This window comes from Ptiloglossa arizonensis, chromosome 3 (assembly GCF_051014685.1).
Source record: "Ptiloglossa arizonensis isolate GNS036 chromosome 3, iyPtiAriz1_principal, whole genome shotgun sequence".
Taxonomy (NCBI): Eukaryota; Metazoa; Arthropoda; class Insecta; order Hymenoptera; family Colletidae; genus Ptiloglossa; species Ptiloglossa arizonensis.
The window spans coordinates 8,971,063-8,985,908 of NC_135050.1; the positions used below are offsets into that span (position 1 = coordinate 8,971,063).

At 33.5% G+C, this 14,846-nt stretch overlaps 1 protein-coding gene across 6 annotated transcripts in view; it reads left to right on the forward strand.

The window, feature by feature from the left end:
• Positions 1-13,497, forward strand: part of Cher (filamin A protein cher) — a 91,741-nt gene extending 78,244 nt beyond the window's left edge. For all 6 annotated transcript variants that reach the window (XM_076307762.1, XM_076307764.1, XM_076307763.1 and 3 more), the window contains 7 exons: positions 176-316; positions 2,078-2,380; positions 2,522-3,577; positions 7,694-7,887; positions 10,069-10,510; positions 10,814-11,017; positions 12,087-13,497. In XM_076307762.1, coding sequence (XP_076163877.1) covers positions 176-316; positions 2,078-2,380; positions 2,522-3,577; positions 7,694-7,887; positions 10,069-10,510; positions 10,814-11,017; positions 12,087-12,271 — 2,525 coding nt within the window. In that variant the 3' untranslated portion in view covers positions 12,272-13,497. The remainder of the gene's footprint in view (positions 1-175; positions 317-2,077; positions 2,381-2,521; positions 3,578-7,693; positions 7,888-10,068; positions 10,511-10,813; positions 11,018-12,086) is intronic.
• The last annotated feature ends 1,349 nt before the right edge of the window (positions 13,498-14,846 follow it).

Here is a 14,846-nt window from a genome sequence, read left to right on the forward strand (position 1 = left end):
AATAAGTATACTGTATTTACTAGGAATTATACACGTTATCGATTAAACGTTCTGCGAACAATCGCTTCTCGTACAAACGTGTTCACATTGACTGATTCGGATTTTCAATTTTACACGCGCTTTATGCTCTGCGATATCAATTGTTACATCTAATTATCATGTTTCGTTATTTCAGCCGAAGTAAAAATGCCGAGCGGGAACGTGGATAAGCCGGTAGTCGAAGATAACCACGATGGTACGGTGTCCCTGAGATACGATCCACGAGAGGAAGGGCAGCATGAAATTTCTGTCAAATTTAACGGTGAACACGTTCAAGGTTCGTACTCTTTCTACGTATCGAATCACACTGCGTGCACGGTCAGGTGAAAAATAATGTTCGAGTGTTCGATGATTTTTTTTTGAAACGAAAGTGTAAGTACAGCGAGCGGCTTGGCTTCTAGAGACGTTTGTGTACCTTACCTGTGTACGTGTAGATCAGCGCTATCCAAGCGAGATTTCGCGAAACTCCCGGGATTCCCCGTTTTCGCTGGAACACGATACTATACACTGTGTAGTATACGTGTGTCGTAGCACTCGTTATCTTTTCATGGCTGTGCCCTCACTTTAGCATACTGTTTCTCTGACAAGATACTAACCCTATATAGGGTAAAATGACCAAATGTCTCGTGATCAAATTCGAGAAAGCTCTCCTTAACTTTCTCTCGACATCTCTCCCATCGAGAAAAACCACTTAACGTATTCATAAAAATATTCAATAATCTGTAAAATTAAAAATAAATTTCAATAATCATTCTAAACATTATTTATATTTATTTATACATTTTATTGTACATTATATGTCCCTTTCTGCGGAATGAATTTTGTTTATCGGATCGTCCTTATTTGAAATGTCCTTGTAGTTATCGCAACGCACTTTATCTTTAAACGTCTCAATGGTACAAAGAGTTAACGAAAACTTAATGACAAACACAAAATGTTTCTTAACCCTTTGCACTCGAAGCTTTTTTGCTACGAGAAACTAGCTCCTCGATGAAATTCTTTAAATGGTAAAATTCAAAGTACTGGAATGGAACATTTTTATTTTAATAATTCACATATACATGTTTACGTCTAAGAGCCTAATATTTTAACTCCAATTTGAATTTCAAACCACGAAGGTTATGATTGTAAAATCTGGTTCTTCTGTCTGTATTTATTAAAATCCGACTACCTATCTGCAACCGAGATTGCATACAAAAGTAGGTGTAAAAAAACGACAGAACTTTCCCTTACATCTAATACTTGTCCTCAAGGAGGACGTAATATCATGTTGTTAATAATACTTGTGAAAATAAAACGAAACGAAAGTAGTTCGTATTGATATTACGATAAATATATAATTATCAGTGATGGAACAAAGTTTATGTAATAATTCATCATTTAACGATACATTACCATTACATGTATTTTAAAAATAATAGAATATGTGTACATATGTATGTACTTATGTACGTACACATATAAGTTAAAGTAGGAAATTTTTTTAGTTTTTAAATCTGCGCATGAAAAGTATCTTTATTATCTCTACTTTATAAATAACTTACAAACATCACGAATAAATTATATACTTACTTACTTACAAACATCACGAATAAATTATATACTTACTTAGAAACATTACGAATAAATTATATACTTACTTACTTACAAACATCACGAATAAATTATATATTTACTTACTTACAAACATCACGAATAAATTATATACTTACTTACTTACAAACATCACGAATAAATTATATACTTACTTACTTACAAACATCACGAATAAATTATATACTTACTTACTTACAAACATCACGAATAAATTATATACTTACTTACTTACAAACATCACGAATAAATTATATACTTACTTACTTACAAACATCACGAATAAATTATATACTTACTTACTTACAAACATCACGAATAAATTATATACTTACTTACTTACAAACATCACGAATAAATTATATACTTACTTACAAACATCACGAATAAATTATATACTTACTTACTTACAAACATCACGAATAAATTGTTTTCAATTGATCAGGTTCACCGTTTAAATTTCACGTGGATTCTTTGGCAAGCGGTTATGTCACGGCATACGGGCCAGGTTTGATATACGGCGTATGCGGCGAACCGGGAAACTTTACCATTTCTACGAAAGGAGCAGGGGCAGGTGGTCTCTCGTTAGCAGTGGAAGGACCCAGCAAAGCTGAAATTTCGTGTCACGATAACAAAGATGGAACCGTCTCAGTTTCTTATTTACCGACTGCACCAGGGGAGTACAAGATCACCGTCAAGTTTGGAGACAAGCATATTAAGGGCAGTCCTTACGTTGCTAAAATTACAGGTATGTTGATTTACTTATTATAATTAATATTTTTCGCAGTTACTTTTTACTATTTAATTCGAGTAACATTTTCCTACGTGTAGCTTAACTCGTACATGATCTCGGCCCTCCTGTAGAATTTCTTTCGTCGTGTTGTTTCAGGCGAAGGTCGCAAAAGGAATCAAATCTCGGTCGGTTCGTCCAGTGAGGTTCAATTGCCCGAGAAAGTCACTGATTCCGATATAAGGTCGTTGAATGCCTCGATCACGGCGCCAAGTGGTCTCGAAGAGCCGTGTTTCTTGAAAATGCTACCAAATGGAAATATGTGCGTTTCCTTCACCCCCCGTGAAGCTGGCGAGCACATCGTCGCCGTGAAAAAGTTGGGGAAACATATACCGAATTCACCGTTCAAAATCGACGTGAAAGATCGCGAGGTTGGCGACGCGAAAAAGGTGAAGGTATCCGGTGCTGGATTGAAAGAGGGTAAAACTCACGTTGAAAACAATTTTGCGATCGACACCAGAAACGCCGGTTTCGGTGGTCTTTCGTTATCGATGGAAGGGCCCAGTAAAGCAGAGATCCAATGCAAAGACAACGAGGACGGAATATTGAATATCTCCTACAAACCCACCGAGCCAGGTTACTACATTATGAATTTGAAATTCGCCGATCATCACGTGGAAGGGTCACCGTTCACCGTGAAAGTCAGCGGTGAGGGTAGCAATCGTCAGAGGGAGAAGATCCAAAGACAAAGGGAAGCTGTACCGATCACGGAAGTTGGCAGCCAATGTAAACTAACGTTCAAGATGCCCGGTATTACGTCTTTTGATCTCGCGGCGACTGTCACCTCCCCAGGAGGTGTCACCGAGGACGCGGAGATCAAAGAGGTCGAGGATGGTCTATACGCGGTCGCATTCGTACCCAAGGAGCTTGGAGTGCACACAGTATCCGTTCGTTACAAGGAGATGCACATCCCCGGATCACCGTTTCAATTCACCGTTGGACCTTTGAGGGATGGTGGAGCGCATAGGGTTCACGCTGGTGGTACCGGTTTAGAAAGGGGTGAACAGGGTGAACCCTGCGAGTTCAATATCTGGACGAGAGAAGCTGGAGCTGGAACTCTGGCTGTCTCGATCGAAGGACCCAGCAAGGCTCAAATTGACTTCAAAGATCGAAAGGATGGCAGTTGTTACGTCAGTTACGTCGTGTCTGAACCTGGTACGTGTTGCCTTTTTATGTTTCGTGTTTTACTTACCAATCGTTTAAACATTTCTTTCGTGATACGTTTACGAATCTCTTCGGTACAGTTTCTGGGTAACAACGGTATCGATACGGCTAACATTTTCGATAGTTATCTTATCGATTCTATTTCAATCGACAATTGACTGGAAATCTTGAAACTTTTTCAACTTAATGCCACATCTAGGGAATTTCTTCTCTTTTGTCTCGTGCCGTACACGACAACACTGTTGAAAATAAATACGCAGACCAAGCGTTGTCCAAGCGAAGCATTGTGATACCTCTGAGATTCTTCTTCCCACATGAATGCGACACTGTGTGTACACATTCTGTGTAACGTCTGTGAGCTTCTTTATTATGGTTTCTCTGTTAGCGTACTTACTTTGCAGAGATCGTAAATTGTCAACGAATCATATTAGCTGTCCCACTTTGAATTACACGTATCTTAATTACTGATTAAAACGATTACATATACAAGTCTATCGCGCGGTGTAAAGAGTCGTCGAAACAGTGTGTGATTTAAACATAAATCTAGAATATTAACAAAAAAAATTCTCATACCTTTCATAATATCACCCCGATAAACGCTACGCAATAACAATTATTGTTAAGAACAAGTATTATAATTAAGTAAAATTGTCTCGTTTGTTCATCCTACACACATTTCTTTTACACAAGCTCTCTTGGAGCGTTATCGTTTCATCAGCTTTTTCAGTAATAATTTTCTTATCAAATTTGCGGTAAATAATCATTGGTTTACAATACTTTGGAACCCGTGGAACAATGTCTTATCAATACTTCAGGTGTCTGAGTTCTTTAAATTTTGATCATCTTTTTAACATCCTCCTTTAGACAGTGCTGTATATCTTTGTTCGGATCTATACTAAAGATACTTACTTAATTTTATTAATATATAGAAGAAATTTTGTTACGCAATAAGATCTCCGTATCCATAGATTTGTATATATTAAATTGTTCAGAAAGTCATTTCGTTTTTTTTTGGGTGAAAATGAAACACGATTTTTTTTGAATGTATAAATATTTTATTAAATTATATATTCTCCATTTTGGAAAACGAAATGACTTTCCGAACAACCCAATAGATAGGGAGATTCTATTCCTATGCAGTTTGCCCTCTTAACACCTAAATGCGAGGATCTATAAAATCTAAGATCTAAAGGGAATTTAGTCCCTTTGCTCCTCTGTCGTTCAATTTGCAGGGACTTGACAGCTTACGATCTCTGCATAGTATTTAGGTACGTGCTGGTGTGGATCGTATATGCCAGAATATACTAGATATTTGATAAAAAAAGGTATACTAGATATTTAATAAAAATATCATACCTTAGATATTTTTTCAGCCAACAATTTCCTTTCAAAACTCGTTAAAAAATTTTATACTTAATTTCGTTCACACTGTGTAATCACTGGTGTTCGATTACATTTATCTGTCGTACTTATTTGCATCTCGATTTTCTGCTCATTATATTTTATACAGGGTGTCTCAGCTGCAGAGAAATGTCTTCTTTATATTTAATGGCGCAACAAATATTTATGACGTAATTTAAATGACATCAAAGGAGGAATACGATAGAAGAAAAATTTTGTTTTTTTGTCCAGTTATTGTTTCCATAGTTCTTTCAAGGTCGTCGTTATTTTTCATCAGAAAAACTTTATATTTCTTTTTATTCTATCTTGCAGAGGCTGAGAGGATACATTTGAGTATGCTTAAGTTAGGATCTCGATCGGGTGATTTTGGGTATCAAAAATGTGATAAAATTGTAGGATAATATTAGGGATAATATATAGGGTTACATTTGAACTTACTCTTTATGTTATGAAATGTTAAATTGATGTGCTCAAAGTATGCTGAAAGTATGCACACTTTCCGACACGATCAATTACAGATCGTGATGTTCTTTCTATCGAAGTTAGGTTCATTTTAAAAGGCAAAACCTTTGTTTCCCCATTTCTGGATTGAATTTTCCGGAAGACGATTTTGTACTCAAACGCGGGCCGGAAAACTGAAGATGGTTCTATTCTCCGAAAATTTTCTAAATTTCAAATAACTTTCCAGAGTTTAATAAACGTATCTCTGCGATTCGTTTTACAATGAATTTAAAGAAGAAATCGTTCCCGAAGAAATTCAAATGGAAATGATTGATTTGCAAAACAACATTAAACTAAGAAATGCGTTCTAAATTATCAATCTTATTGATTTTTATAAGAACTGGTCACTCTGAACAAATAATGAGTTCGTTCGGTGGTACTTATTTCTGTGAATAACTGTTTTCGGAAATGAAAATTGTAAAAAATACTCGTCAAAATCGTTTTAACGACGAACAATTGGAAAACTGTATTGGAGTTTCAGTTTCAAATGTATCTCCAAGTATCAAAAAGCTTGTCGGTGAGAAAGAAAGCCAAGTGTCGCACTCACTATATTTATTATTACGATAAGAGACAAGTTAAAAAAGTTTCATTGAAAATACTACCTTGATATGGTGGTTCAACACATATGGTGGTTCAACATAGTTCAACCACCTTGATATAGTGGTTGGGTACTTGAAAAATGTCAAGTACTAACAACCCTTTGTATAGTTCGTATCACCGACAATGAAAACAATACCGCGTAAACAAATAAAGAGAATCACTGGTACAGAACAACTATCGACCAAGAATCAAATTCTATTAAATAACTACCGACCAAGAACGAAATTCTATTAAATAACTACCGACCAAGAACCAAATTCTATTAAATAACTACCGACCAAGAACGAAATTCTATTAAATAACTACCGACCAAGAACCAAATTCTATTAAATAACTACCGACCAAGAACCAAATTCTATTAAATAACTACCGACCGATCGTCTGAATTTTGACTCGTTTTGAATCAGATTCTGAACAAACGCAATTATATAACCTATAAAAACGAAATGACAAGTACACTCGACTCGAAGGATAAATACTTGTATGAACAATGTACCGATTCAGATGTCGATAATAGCATTTGCTGTTTTCCTATCTCGTGAACGAATACTTTCGATTGGGAGTGAAATAAGTAGCGTTGTCACGAGTCGGGAAGCAAATGCAATGGTTACACCACCAAATACCGAATATACCGAGCTACGATAGATGAATGAACCTCGTAAAAAGATGAATATACGATGGCTTCGAGCAGCCGTGGACAGAGGTTCTCGATAGTGTTCATCGGTTATGCTGGGCTGATCCAGAAATACCTTCATCTATATTTGCGTCTAAGGTGAATTCATATTTTGGTGGCTAAGACTGCTGGATGTGAATTAGCGTGGTTGTTATATTTGGACAGTGTGCATCAAATGAGGGGAAGAGAGAGAGAGAGAGCCGAAAGAGAGAAAACATGGACGAATCGAGATCAGAAGTTAGAATCAGGCTGCGGAAAATAGTGGTTCGCGATCAAGCTGCGTTCTGTTGTCCATTCTCCGTCTTCTTTCGTCCCACTTTTTTCTTTTTAACTTTCGCACGTCGTCCTCATCCCGATCGTTCGATCGAGACACTTACCTCGTGATCACGCTTTTTCACGTCACGTTCAACGGCTCACGGTTTTCTCGTCCCAATTCTCCTCACCCGTTGCCATTTACTTGAAATATTCTCACCATCGTGCTCCCGTTCTTACCCACGGTCTCTCCTACTCCCACCGTACTCCTCTCTTTTCGCCACGTACATATATATATATATATATTTTTTTTTAATCGTTGAACGGGCTTAACTATTCCAATCTTCCATCATCGTACCAGAAATCGTCTTTCGGAGAAGTGAACGCAAACAATGGGCACTTTTACAGCCACCACACGAATTGTTCTATCGGGAGATGAATGTGATACCCGCGAAAGCGATGGTTAGTTGCGTCAGAATGATTCACGAATTAGGTCATTCGTATCGTTCGTCCCAGAATATGTACAGCAACGAAACAAATGTTTTCCATAGTTGTCGAAATAAATTCAACAAACACCGCTTCAACGTAGAAAATCGAGTTTCATTGTCGATTCGTGGGAATCGGGGCTCTGTTAAAATTGAACGCAATAACTAATAAATATTGTTGATTTGCATTTTCAGGCGAGTATAGGGTAGGAATAAAGTTCAACGATCAACATATACCCGATTCTCCGCACAAGGTTTACATATCACCTGCGATGGGCGACGCTCATAAGCTCGAAATCGCACAATTCCCGGAATCCGGTGTGCAACCCGACAAGCCGGCCACGTTTCTCGTTCGTAAAAATGGCGCCAAAGGTGAACTCGATGCAAAGGTAATATTCATTCTTGTTAATATTCCTACACGCTTCGTATGTTTTCTTCGCTAATTAGAGAGACAGTTAGGTAATTACTCACGAACGTCTCCTCGGATTCACGCGTATCTATTTTAGAATCTATTAGTCCTTTATGCCCTATTTATTTACCTGCGAATAACCAGATAATGTAATTCTTCTTCACTTTTTTCTTTATACGCAAAAACAACCGCGCATAATACGAAAATATTATTTTTCGAGGTTTGGATATTTACAGGAAAACGTAGTCCAATTGTATCGTTTTTTTTTTTTTTTTTTTTTTTTTGAGATAATTGAGTGTAACAATTAACGTCATAACTAAAGAGGTACATACATTTGTCGTTTCTACGAAACGAGAAAAGCAAACTGGGGAAGAAACGAGAAATTTATCAACAATCTCGGAAAGAAAATGTTTCGTTTTTGGTGATCTGCTCTTGTTTTACTCAAATTCCTAGCGTTCTTTCAGACAATTTGTTATCCGTATTGCGTAAACATTTGACGAATCGTAGCTAAAGCGTACGAAAATATTGTTCAATGTCTTTCAGTTTACCAGACTGTTTGCAGCACGCGCGACAATGAATAAAACTATAGATATCGAAGTTTCCGAATTCAGCAAAATGTTTTACGAAGTTTTTGCTAAATTTACGTCATTTGCTACCAGAAAGTTTTAAAGACCTTCGGCTTTCTTGGAACCTACATCATTTTAGTGACCAAGTTCTTGCGAAAACCGTGCTGTAAATAACTTCTTGTGAAACGACGATGCCACATCAGATTGGGTGCATGGCAAGCACGCGATTTGTAACATATATGTAATTGAATAACTCGGTTCCATTGTTCGAAGACAATGAATATAACGAATTGATGATAATTTGCCATGTTTTTACAAAAACTGCTATGAAACATTCTTTTCTTGTATCTTGGGATGTTTTTGGGTTATAAATAAGCCCTCGTCTTCGATAAAATTGATTTTTATGCGTTGAAAATATAACATTCGTATTTCATAGTTCTATAAAATTCAATTTTAATAATAATGCAGTAAAAAAGATACAAAAACTAATCGAGAATTAAAATTACATTTCGTAGACGAATTAAAAGATAATCTTTTTTTGATAACTTTTTTTGACAAACCAAAAACGTTCTTTAAATATTAAAAAAAAAAAAGAGAAAAAATACGTATGAGGCAATCACACACCGAGACAATACGATTTTATCGATAGAATAAATAAATCCTAATGAATCTTAAGCAAGCTATTACGTTTCGAGCACCTTCGAAATCAATATAATTATCTAATCTATAAATATGAAATTATAATTGTAAATATAAACATTTGAGAAAAATAGCGTTCATCGTCAACATATTTTTCATCTGTATATTCAAATAATTATTGTTCTCCGTTAAGTCTATTTGCTATTTGCTAGAATTTCGTAAAAGAAATCTGTTTTCTATTTCTTTTCGTGTAATTGTTACTCCATGGATTCGAATTTCATTTCATACAGTCCATACCTGACAATTTTTTTACTATTATTTATTTACTTCGATTCATTGAATGTTATTTTTTTTCCCTTTTACCTTCTAATTCAATATTATTGTTCTTACTCCTACCTTATTTCCCAAATGTTTGTAATTATAATTATAATTTCATCTGATAATTACTCGCTATTGAAACGTTTATACAGACTTGTACACGTTGTATATATTTGATACAGTTAGTTGCTTTCAACATCGTGACATTCATTTTTCAAAGAATAATTTCCGATAATATTTTAAGTGAAAAAAACTTCACTTGCTTTCACTTCAATTTCCAGAGTGAATTACACAATAATATCAGTAATGACTGATTAAAGTGCTGTACATGTTCTAAATTTTTAACGAATACTTTCAATGGTCTCAACGATGTTTCACACACCAATGTTTACGTACACTTTTTTTATTCTGCTCTCTGCATAAAATATATCACGTAGAGAATACACCAGATAAGGCATTTATTACGATCATCGCGAAATCGTACAATTTTTATGTAATAATTTTTAAACGTAGTTTAGAAATAATTAGTAATAATTTTTAAACATAGTTTAGAAATTATTCGAGGTCATCACGGTGGGGAGTGCCTCGCCTTGTGTATTGAACGTTCCAATAACGAAAGAACTCTGTTCTTTCTGCAGATCGTATCGCCAAGTGGTATAGAGGATGACTGCTTCATTCAGTCCATTGATACTGACACGTACTCCGTACGATTTATGGCACGAGAAAATGGCATCCACAATATCCACGTAAAATTTAATGGTGTTCACATATCCGGCAGTCCGTATCGCATTAAGGTCGGTAAGGTAGATGCAGATCCCGCCGCGCTACATGCGTACGGAAATGGCCTGAAGGAGATCAAAACTGGCCAGAAAACAGACTTCATTATCGACACTTGTAACGCCGGAAGTGGGGCGCTCAATGTAACCGTCGATGGACCAAGCAAAGTTGCAATGGATTGCACAGAAGTTGAGGAGGGTTACAAGGTCAGGTATACGCCCTTAGTACCTGGTGACTACTATATCAGCATCAAATACAACGGATACCACATCGTGGGTTCACCATTCAAGGTTCCCTGTACTGGTTGGTATCCTATTTAAATCACTTAATAACGTAGCATATATCCACGAATATTAAAAAGACTTTACCGTTACAGCTTGTTATTAAGTAATGTAATTTTTTAAGTAAATTTCAAATGCAGGATGATCAAAACGTGTTGTTACTTTTAAACTTGTTGTATTATAATATTCATCGTTGACTTATTTTAACCATTACTTTTTCGTGAATTTTTGAAACTTTTTTTTTTAAATTTTTCGTAGAGTTTTGTTTTTATATATTTCTATTTACTTGTAATTGAACTATGAAACATGTTTGTATTTCTTTTAGGTACGGATTTAGCTGAAAGGGGTGCTCAAGAAACGAGCTCAATTGTTGTTGAGACTGTACAAAAGGTTTCAAAATCGAAACAAACTGGACCAGTTTTACCTTTGTTTAAATCAGATGCTAGTAAGGTGACAAGTAAAGGAATGGGTCTGAAAAAGGCATACATGGGGAAGCAGAATCAGTTTACTGTGAATGCTGCAGATGCTGGTAAAAATCGTTAATATTATCAATTATAACTTAATAAAACATATTTATAAAATTCAAAGACTGTAAAAAATATAGTTAAGTATTTTCAAAACTATTAGCAAATAATTTTCAACATTTCAATAATTCAGAATTTTAAATGTCATTACATTCTTTCAAATATCTTAAGAAATAAAAAACAGATCAATAGATCGATTATAATTTGCAATGTTTATTGATTATTAAATATAGGTTTGTTTAATATGAATATGAGTTTGTGTAAACAAAACTACGTGACTTTGATGGGACCATGTTGGCAGATGGCTATTTCTCAAATAGATATAGATAGAATAATATTTGATACATGTTACTATTAGCAGTAATATTGTTGATTCCTTTTCATTATTTTAATGTACTAACTTTTAACATCCTTTATAAATGGCAGTTTGCACGTACTTATAAGCAGAGTCATTGAAATCAGAGCTATGGTCCATATTCGTAATAATTATTAAATTTAATGTCACATACACATATTTCTAATTTACTGAAAATATCAGTAATGATTTATAAATTATTTTTCCTTTTATAAAGTAGAATATTTTTCATACAATGTTGCTTTGTATCTTTCATCCTTTATTTAATTTTTATCGTAATTATAAAAATCAATACTAAAAAAAATTCTCAGTACGTACAAATTTTAAACTCTAATATATTTATTAAGATAAAAGTATGTACTTTACAATTGCTCGTGCAAAACGAGTGTCTCACTTTTGCAAGGTGATTTGGGTATCACGAAGCAGGTTACTAATCACTATGCAACGGTAATAAAATTTAAATATTTCTATACATCAAGTATTCATATGATACTAAGTATGTTACTTGAAACAATCAATGGATTATTATTTTTCTTAATAAACTTAATTTCGGCTATGACTTATGACTCGTTTTATTGATATATAGAAGTATAATATTATTCTAAAAAACTAAATCCTTATGAATCACTCAATAAATATTTTGATTGAAAAAATAATAAAAGTTTAATGAAAGATGTTCTAAGTTTTTTCTATTCATATATTGTATTTCTTTTGTACAGGTAATAACATCCTCTATGTTGGTATGTATGGGCCTAAAGGACCGTGCGACGAAATTGCTACGAAACATACAGGACGCAATAATTACAATGTGAGCTATTTGGTTCGCGAAAGAGGAGAATACATAGTTATTGTAAAATGGGGTGACGAACATATCCCTGGATCGCCATACAAAGTTGAAGTATAATTACTTATACTTATTCGTTTTGTTCCTTCTTTTTATGACCTTATAAATTTATAACATTCTATTGTTTTTTGATAGACCTTCGATTAACTGTTTATTAATTTTATTTTTATTCCTATTACATTATATGTTCTTATAAATTTCATAAAAAGAAAGAACAAATTAACAAATTTCACTGCAACGAAACTCCATGTTAGTTTTGTTGTGAACTCTGATAAGATTGCTGTATCGATTGTCCAAGCTTAATTTCGACAAATATCTCTAAAGCACTTACTTACTTAATAGAGTAGTATAATAAAGTATTTACTAAGTAATGGAACATGAAATATAAGAATCTTAAAACACAATACGTTATTTCGTACCAGAAGTTTGTTCAATGATAAGTGCAGGAGTACTCAACATAATATAAAGCTTAATAAGAAGTGAATTTCTTTTAGTAATTGATTCCTTCTGTATAATATGTTGTTCTGAGTTTCACAATGATAATAATGCTTCTTTGCCATTTAGAAAAAAGAATAGAAAAGGCACAAGTTTTATTTCACTGTTATGTATTAGGTATAAAGAAAAATCAACATTTAAAATACTAGACAATGTACAAATAAAATTTTTCCATAGAATAATACTCTGTATTTGAGTGTGAAATTTGAATAAGATTAGCTTTGTCGATCATTTTTATAGTTCTAGCATAATCTCTCAAAGGTCAGATAAACTATGCTATTAAATCCAGTTTTAAAACGCTCATTAAGTGTGGGCTAATTGTAAGAATTCTTTTTAAAAGGAATGCATTGACCTCAATTATCTAGTACGGAGACAAACTGGAAACTAGCTCAATTAATGCAAACTAGGTAAAAATGTGCTTCATGTTATTTTAAATATTTCGCTCAATAAGTGTTGCTGAATTTGTAATCATTGTACATTTCATGAGATGTACATATGTATTCCTATTGTCGCCTTTAAATAATGTAGACAATGTTTGGATTGTCCGGCTAAAAACAGATTAACTGGTAGTCGAATTGAAAATAATACGAAAACGTTAAACTATGAGACCATATAAGTCAATTACTTTTTAGAGAAGTAAAGATCACCAATTGTGCCTTCAATTTTTGTTCGAAGTAAACTTATTTTACTAAAATAGGTTCTGATATAATCATATCGAACAATTAATTGTAAATTAAATTCGATTATTATACATCATATGAAGTGAAATAAATAATACATTTCTTAAATTATTTATCGAATTGTGCTTTCTCCTTTACAAGTTAGAATTTCTTGTATTTTATGAACTTGTTCTAATAAGATTAGTCGCGATACAGAAATATTTGACTTACTGTTATGTTAAGTTCACATCCACAATATGAATTTGTTTGTTTTTTTAGTCATTCTTAGTTACTTGTGCAGAAATACTTCAGTTTCTAAAATTCTTTCTATAATTAATTATCGCTCTTTATATTTTATAAATAAAGGTATAGTGTGGGTTCCAATATTTGTAGTTTATTTTCCTCTTTCAATCATATGTAATACTGCATATATGTATATACAATTACAAGGTACTTTATCAAATACTATAATACATGAATTTTAAGGAAAGGTGATGTAATTATTGCAATCGATTTTAGTTTGTGGAGTTATGCGAATTTTTGAATTTAAAATAAAAGAGCATTCCAGATAATACACTTATAAGTATAAATTAAACAAATGAAAGCAATTTGAGAACTTTATACGTATTTAGGGTGTTACCGGACTAGTACCATAGGGGAGGTGGTGATTCTACGTATGTAAATAAGTCGAAAAAAAGGGATAACATTTCTCCGTTTGAATCTTCGTTTACGAAGAAATCGAGTTTGAAAGTGTGTAAATAAAAACATAGCTGCTACTAACGTGTCATATTGACAATAAGAGTAGCCGTAAGGGTTGAAGACGGAGTAATCATAAGTAAATATTATGGAGGACAACGAATACGAAAGTGTGAACGAAAATGGTCGTGCTACAATTTTAAAACTCGCTTTTTTCGCCAACAAAGATTCGAATGGAAAAATATTATTTCTTTCTTTAAACTTATTTTTGCACATAGAATCACCACCTACTCGATGATACCATTTGTCCGGTAACACCCTGTATATATTTTGTGTCGTACAATTTTTAATATAAATATACAGAGAGCATAATACAATGTATTATTGTAACGAAGTTAATACTTTCTATTGAAAACTATTTATTATAAATATATAAAACAAGAGAGCATTGTAATATCTGTTTTAATATCTATAAGATATATTTATATGTTAAGGCATTGTAAATTTATTTTCGAACGTTCATAAAAGTATTGTATGTTATACATACACATGAAATGTACAGATTATTATATGTGAAAATTCAACAATAAATTTGTACATATGGCAGATTATTTAAAACGGACGTGCAAATATATTTGTTGTTTATGAATATATAAAAGAACTGTTCAGGACAAAGTTGAATCGTTCAAAGAGGTAAATATAGTGGCAGGAAAATAATTTTCCTTAAGATCATTTTAAATGCAACAATGTGTTTTGTATTGATATTCTCTTCTTTGAAATAAACA